General features: G+C 38.3%; 1 protein-coding gene across 1 annotated transcript in view; it reads right to left on the bottom strand.

The window, feature by feature from the left end:
- The window catches only part of Spink5 (serine peptidase inhibitor, Kazal type 5), a 56,603-nt gene that overhangs the window by 19,996 nt on the left and 28,553 nt on the right, over nucleotides 1-8,054 (bottom strand). The window contains exons 14-17 of the mRNA XM_013349415.1: nucleotides 4,566-4,693; nucleotides 2,341-2,428; nucleotides 1,348-1,475; nucleotides 658-721 (exon numbers count right to left, since the gene is read on the bottom strand). Of these exons, the coding sequence (XP_013204869.1) occupies nucleotides 658-721; nucleotides 1,348-1,475; nucleotides 2,341-2,428; nucleotides 4,566-4,693 (408 nt within the window). The remainder of the gene's footprint in view (nucleotides 1-657; nucleotides 722-1,347; nucleotides 1,476-2,340; nucleotides 2,429-4,565; nucleotides 4,694-8,054) is intronic.

Genomic DNA, 8,054 nt, shown 5'->3' with positions numbered 1-8,054 from the left:
CTCTGTAACACAGGAAAAAAAAGTAAAGCAAAGTGTCTTAGGAAGATTTCTTGGTTTGGGGGCAGTCAGGACCTCTGTGTTTAATTTCTTTCTTTCTATTTTATTCCCTATAAGAACTTAGAAATATGGGTTCTAATGCCCCCTAAAACACTAATTTTGTAATCATGTTCTTCCTTCTTTCTAGACTTAAATTTCCATCAGACAATCTAGGAAAAAGTAAATTTGAAACTGTGTAATGTGATCAAAGTTTGGCCATTTGCCCCCTGTACCATGGTACTTGTGAATAAAGACGTAAGGGAATCTAGACACGCTAAAGTGTGTAAGTCTGTGGCTGTTCTTCCAGCCACAACTGCAGAATTAGTAATAGTGGCAGAGGCTGCATGTCCACACAACTGAAATAATATACTCTCTGGTTATTAAGACTAGGATTTGGTGGCTAGATAGTAAAACTAAGGAAGTATGATTAAAGTTTGATGGAAACTGCTTGGTAATTGAATCTAAATATACAGTTAGAAAAAAATTCTTGTCAAACTCCGGACTATATTGACCCCCCAAGTTTCCCCATAGCCAGGATCATCAATAATTCTGTGTGATGTTAACAGCAAAATGTCAAAATTTGACCTTTCCATTGTAATTTGAGCATCACAGGATAGTTACCTTCTTAACATCTCTTTTAATCTTAACTGTGAACACAGCTTCATTTTCTTTTGCTTCTTGCTGGCTGCAAGAGAGGGATTGGCAAGAGTCATTACCAGCACCAATGCATAGCATCTTAAAGAAAAAAAAATCTCAGGTAGAATGGTCCTATTTACTCTACATTTCTGCTTAATTTGGTAATTGAAAAAATAAATAAATACGTTCCTCTATATCTCTCTTCTTCCTTTTAACATTGCTTTAAAAATAAAATATAAATGCTGTAGTACAATAACAAATACAACTCCCACTACATTTTTGATCGATAAAGAGTTGTCTTTTATACCTGAAAGCAACTAGAAGGATGATTAAGCATTAACAAAATTTCTACTTGAGATCACCTAATGATTCCACCTTTGTATTTATTAATCATGGTGACGACCACTCATTATATAGAAATCAAGGTCCAGCACTTTTATGCCATCAGCTCTGAGGAAATCTATTATTAGCACATGAACCTAACATAATGTTAATTTAAGCATCCTTCAGAACACTGAAGCAGTAGAAAGAAAGTGCTGTCATTGTGTGTCTTGATAATTCATCCCCCAAACTCATCACAAAGAAAGACAGGCTTTATTATCAATGTCCTGGACCACGCTGGCAGTCCCACCTGTACATTTGATACTCAGCAGTACTGGCTGCCGCTGTACTCACAAGAAAGCTTCACACATGAAGCAGGTGTTTTCATGGATCTTCCCATCCAGGCCCTCAATGGGGTTATTCTTTCTGGTGCAGGGGAGCCGGCCATTTCTTACCTGGGAACGGTATTTACTACATAGCTCCTGTCAAAAGAAGGAATGTTTGAGAAGCAGATCGCTAAAGACTGTAAAACTTCCTCCACCTTTCACCCCCTTTGAAAACTGTGATGTCTTGCAACAACATATCACAGATGTACAGACAAAGTGATGTCAGATATCAGTTCTAACTGCTACCTTGTTCATAGATTTAAGTAAGACATTATTTGGAATATAAGATTGCTGATATTAAAATTATTAAAAATATTAAACATTATTTTGATATAGTAACTATGAGAGACAAAAGGCATAATAACTTAGTGTCTTGGTTTGGTAATAAAGTCTGTGGTATGCAGAATAATAGCTACTTTTAATCATTAGCTCTCACAAAAAATGCCAAGCATAGCTGTGTGTGCTGTAACTCCAGTATTGGGAAGTGGGCAGAGACAGGTAGACTGTTTAGCTAGCCTAATTATAAAACTTCTAGGACAGACAGCAAGACCCATCAAAGGGCAGTGAGCACAGAAGGCATAACTGTTCCTATCTGCCCTCCACTTCCTACACAGGAGATGCACAACCACACATTCATATGCATGCACCACACACACACACACACACACACACACACACACACACACACACACACACACACGGAGAGCAAGGTACCACCATCCCCACCACATAGACAAAGGAGAGCTTTCAAATAAGGAGAATGCAAAAGCTTGAAGTCAAACATATAGAACATCAGAGAATAAGAATAAATAAGTGTAGTAAAAAAGACACAATTTCTTAGACATGAGGATTCAAATTTATGTTCCCAGTTGTCAAAGTCATTAAGGATGCTGAGACTGGTGATTTGGCCAAAAAGAATGATGACTGGACATGTGTGTGCCATGATTTCTGGAGCAGATACCTGTATTGCTTCTCTCTTCGACTTTCCAGCCTCAACCTTATCCTTCTCTCCTTTGTTGTCTTTTTTCTTCTCTTCCTCTTCTAGTAGGCTGCAATAGAAGACACAAGCTAAATTCATTTCTCCAATTACTGCAACACATTTCCAGAAGGAATAGAATGTCTACAACCAAATCTTGGAAGTCTCCTGGACACTGGACCAGGGAGATGGCTCAGCAAATATAAGTGCTTGTTCATAAAGCCCCATGACCTGAGTTCAGTTTCTGGAGCCCATTATGGGAAGAGGGAAATAACTCTAGAAAGTTTTCCTTTGATTTCTGTATGTGCACTGTGGTAGTACATGCTTGCACACACATACACACACACACAGACAGAGCACACATGTACAAATGATGATGATTAAAAAAATAAATGTATAAACATTTCAGGACAAAACTATCTGTCTTAGGAGGTGTGATTATTTTGGACAACATGCAAAGATTTCTGTCTATATTACACCTCTTAAAAAGCAATAACAACGACAAAGGAAGACATATTTATCAGTGTGCAAGGACCTCTGCTGATGTTATTTTCTGTATGTCACTGATTTCAATCTATAAGAGGCCACAATTATCTTGATTCTTTTCTAAATCATGAAACTTTTTTTTTTTTTTTTTGAATTTTCGGGACAGGGTTTCTCCGTAGCTTTTGGTTCCTGTCCTGGAACTAGCTCTTGTAGACCAGGCTGGCCTTGAACTCACAGAGATCCGCCTGCCTCTGCCTCCCGAGTGCTGGGATTAAAGGCGTGCACCACCACCGCCCGGCCTAAATCATGAAACTTTTACCTCCAAAGTTGCTATGATGTAATTGATGATAGCAAGAAATGATGCCAAGTTAGATGGTGGAGATATCATAACTTAAACAATTCCTCATGATAAGATAATAATTTAAATGTCTTAGCATAGCTAAGTACATGACAATTCAAATTTTAGTTGCAATCATTATTAAAGAAGCCCAGTAAGATTCAACTGTAAGCTTTATGAGGTCCACCACCAGCCTACTATTCTAGGTTTTGCTATTGTTTTTGCTGTTATTTTGAGACAATGTCTTACCATGCAGTCTAGGCTGGCCTCAAACCCACAGTCTTCTTGTTCTAGCCTCCAAGCTGGAGATTCAAATTTGGATCAACAAGCTCACCCCATTCTTGCATTTTTTACTGACATATGACATGCCAGAACTCAAAGTATTAGCATTTACCACGTCTGATCGTCAGCATCAATGAGAACAAGTGAGACGAACCTGTTTCTTCTTGAGTTGTAGGCCATTACTTATCCTATTCATCTACTTACACTGTCTCTTTACTTGAAGAATTATAGGCATACACTTAAGGATGGATCAACCAATCTGTAAAGACTAAGATAATCAATAACTTTGTGTTTTACATAAATATAGTCTGAAGATAAATAAGGCTCATAACTTTGAAGATAACTTTTCAACACTTATCTTGAGGTCGCTCTCAGGAGTAGCTTAGTATTATGAAAAACCTCAAAAGGTAGCTACTGAAATCTTAGTGGGCTGGACTCATGATTTCAGTATAAAATTGGAACAGGAGACATTCTACATTATCCCACATAAGAGAACTCTGGCAACAGGTGTGCCCACATCACTTGGCAAAAGGACGAGCTAGAAGGCTTCAACTAGCTTTACAGACAGAAGTTTTGTATGTTTTAGTTTGTGAGCTTGTCTCTGAGGGGCTTCACCCTCCACTAAGGCACTTACCAAACCATACCTTCCACTGGCAGAGGGTAATGATCTCCCTAAAAGGGTGAACACAATATTTGCTATTCCACTTCCTGGCCAGGTATTTGAACAGTCCTTGTACACTAGCTCCACAGTTTTCCATCCAACTTTGTTTTTAACCCATATCTGAATATATTCACAGAATCACAGACTGTCAGAAGTAAGAGAGAGGCCAAAGAAAACACCGGATCCAATCTGAGGTGTGCTTTCTTCTTTTTTGTAAATGAAGACAGTCAAGTATAAACATTTAGTGATGAGTCTAGCAACTTGACATAATAAGAAGACAGAAGGAACAGAAGTAAATAGAAAATGATGTCACTTTATTGTTCAATATTACTTAATATTACATCCATCTGTTTATAAGGTTTTTCTAGCATACACCCTGGAATCTCAAACCCAGGGAAGGATAATGGTGTACGATTAGTTGAAGACACGAGGGTGCATACTCACAACACACTTGCACACATGGCACATTTGTTTGCATGTGTTTTTCCATCTGGGCCAACAACAGGGTCATTTTCCCTAGTGCACATGAGCATCCCATCCTTTGCTTGGTCCTGGAACTCACTGCAGATTTCCTGGAAGTTGAAAAAATGGGTTTTAAGGCAGTTACTACTTCTCTGATATGTTATCTTACTATGAGTAATAAATAATGTTTAGTGATTCAGAAAAATTTAAGGAGAAATACTAATGTTGCAATAAATCATTAAGAACAAAGTGCTCATCAAAACCTTATATGCACAAGGGTTACTCAGCTGTAAGAAAACAGAACCCATGAGCATAAATGAAAAATTGCTGAATTAGGTAACTTGGGGCCTGAAAGATAAATGCTTTAGGTTTTTTCTCATATGAGGATCCGAGCTTCAAATACATTGTTTTACATGTATATTTAAATTGGATCAAAGAAGAAACCAGGTGAACAGAACAGAAAGAGGCCTTAGGAAGGAACACACAGTGAGGGAGGGAGGGTGAAGACTGTAGACAAAGCAAAAGTGGAGTGGCTGGATACTGAGGGTGAAAAGGTTTTATCAGGAAAGAGCACAAGTGTATGTGGGAAACCAGGGAGTAGAGGGAGTTGTGTGAAAAGCCATATGTAAGCCTCACACCCCAATTCAACCATACAGTTGGAGGGAGAGTAGAACACCTGAAATATTAGAGAATAGGATGGATTACATGGTGTTAAAGAATTAAGTGTATGGGGCTGGGAATAAGCCTGGGGAGAGGATGGTATAAAGGTAGGTTAAGCACAACTATATGTGCATGAAAAAACTTTATGGATGCTGGATGGTGGTGGCATATGCCATTAATTCCAGCACTCAGGAAGCAGAGGCAGTTGGGTCTCTGTGAGGTCAGCCTGGTCTACAAGAGCTAGTTCTACAACAGGCACCAAAGCTACACAAAGAAACCCTGTCTTAGAAAAAAACGAAAAACAAAAACAAGCAAAAGCAAAAAACCCTTAAGGAAACCCACTAGTGTGTAAGCTAATACAAAATTTTACACAAAGAATTGAAACAGAATTGCCCTGCATGGGTAGACAATTTTGTTCCCATTATTAATTAAAAATTGCAGTACAAAGCATGGGATATCCTCTGAGCTATTGGTCAGCAAAGTCTCAGAAGTCTCCAAAACAATACCAACTATCTCCAATGTTCTTAGTTAACTGTCATAACTTTATGGCAAGACTTCTGTTGAAGACAGCACACTCTGACTAGAATTAGAAAATTAGTCTCAAGCTGACTTGGAAACTACCTTCCTGCTGCCTAGTTTTCAATACCAAAAGATGCTATCTAGATGGCTAGAGAAAACATATCAATGGTCTTACCTAGTGCTCGACTCACATTCTAGGGTACCCACCTACCAGGCAAGAAGCACCTATGGGTGCAATAGTGTCACAACTGGTATAGAGTAACTAATTGCTTTCTGATAGGCATGAAGCTGGCTCAAAGGAGAGACTTTTCTGCCTGGTGCTACAATCCTGGTCAAAAGCCCATGACTAAGAGAGTAGCAGGGCCCAGGGTAGAAGCTGCCTTTGTTATTTCAATAAGGAGTCATGTTGTCAAACTGGCTTCTAAACAGTTATGTTTATACCTCTACACTCAAGCTGACTTCAACCTTGGTAACAGAAGCTTCTTCTTCTTCTTCTTCTTTTTTTTTTTTTTTTTTTTTGCTGTAGGTGTACATAGCTGGTCAAAGTGTCTTTAATAAGAGATTGAATGTTCAGACCTACATGGAACATCTTCATCAGTTAACTTCCCCTCTGCCGGTGTTTGGGGCACACCCCCAAGGAGGAGATGGAAGTTTGTAAGAGCTGGAGGATGGGAAGGACTGCTGTGAGCTGCTGTTTGTTGGATATGCCATGGCCTTCATTTCTATGAACCCATAGCAACTGTGGCTGCCTGCGCAAAGTCTAGCTAGCTAGAATGCCAGTATAGTTGGCCAAGGTTTTCTCTAGCTCCACCCTCATTAAGGAGATATTGGTAGTGGATAGTTACTGAGGGAGACACACCTATTCTTCTTTGATGATCTGGCCACTGATAGGTCTCATACTCTTGCCAATGGTCCCATAGCCATGTATATATGGGCAGTTCTACTTGGATTTAGTGGATTACCAGAAAAAGAAAAGAAAAGATGCTGCAAGGAAGATGTGTAAGACAACATATAGGGGAGGTAGAAGGGGAAATAGAAGATGGATAATATCCTATTTCATTGTATCTTACATGAAATACTATATTAATAAAGGAAATTACAATTTTTTTAAAGAAGAAAATTTCCACATGGTCCTGGCATTTGCAGCAAGAGTATAAACATGTACTATCACTCAGGATATTTATAACTTGGCTTCAGAATAAGGCAGAACATGTTGGTGGACACCCATAGATACATCTACATCATCTTTATTTGTGTGTACTGTGTGTTGCAGCCTATAAAACCTGTGAAAGGTGACAAAGGAAGAGACTCAACGAGCCTCAGGAACCTTTCCTGGAGGAACTGAGGTTATTGCTGAGCTCTCCTTTATGTTCAGAATTCTGAGAAAGAAAAGGGAAAAAACATGTTCGGCTAAAAAATAATTAGTGTTTGTATCAGAGGGGAGAACAAGTCTGAAGTTTGGAGATTTTGACCTATCTTCAGGATGGGATCCTCAAAGGGAAGGAGATGTGGATGTGAGCCAGACCAACCCCATCAGAGAAGGCAGAAGGAATGCAATGGGAGTATTTAACAGGGCTCTATATCTAGTCAAATATAATGTATACATCCAATTTTGCATCTAAATTACTAATAAAAAGATAGTTCCAGCTAACAAAGCAATTATTATTTTAAAAAATCAGTTTAAAGGTAAACTTTTAAAATATGTAAACTTTCCCCAAATAATGATGTTTGTACATTAAAAATACACACTGGGAAAATCTTGTAAATGTTTATTAAGTGGAAGTAATCTTTCATCTACACAGACATACTTCTCTTAGGGATCTATAAAACAGTAAAATTGTAAAATCAAGGATGTAGACTAAGAGTGATTGGAAAGTCAAAATGAAGAATCCTCGGAATTGGGGTTAAGAAACTAGTTCTTTCCCCATGACAAACATGATAACATGCCTGCTTGGCATTGAAAGTTTGGAATGATTCTGAATTTTGTACTGTCCACTGGATGCACTCTAAAGGTATGGATGATGTAAATTAATCTTAGTAAATAGCACATATTAAGTATTTACAATCTCTGCCTATATAAACTAAACCTAATGAAGGCCAAACACATGCAAAAAAATCCCTTACAAAAGTGGACCCTCTCAACTTTCACTATAGATGAGCCTCAAAATTTTAACAACAATAAAATAAAGTTGGTATTTTGCAAGCATCTGATAATGATCATTTTTCTTTTGGTTAAGAACTCTCTCTCTCTCTCTCTCTCTCTCTCTCTCTCTCTCTCTCTCTCTCTCTCTC

This window comes from Microtus ochrogaster, chromosome 18, assembly GCF_000317375.1.
Source record: "Microtus ochrogaster isolate Prairie Vole_2 chromosome 18, MicOch1.0, whole genome shotgun sequence".
Lineage (NCBI taxonomy): Eukaryota > Metazoa > Chordata > Mammalia > Rodentia > Cricetidae > Microtus > Microtus ochrogaster.
This window is presented reverse-complemented; position numbering and strand designations above follow the sequence as displayed.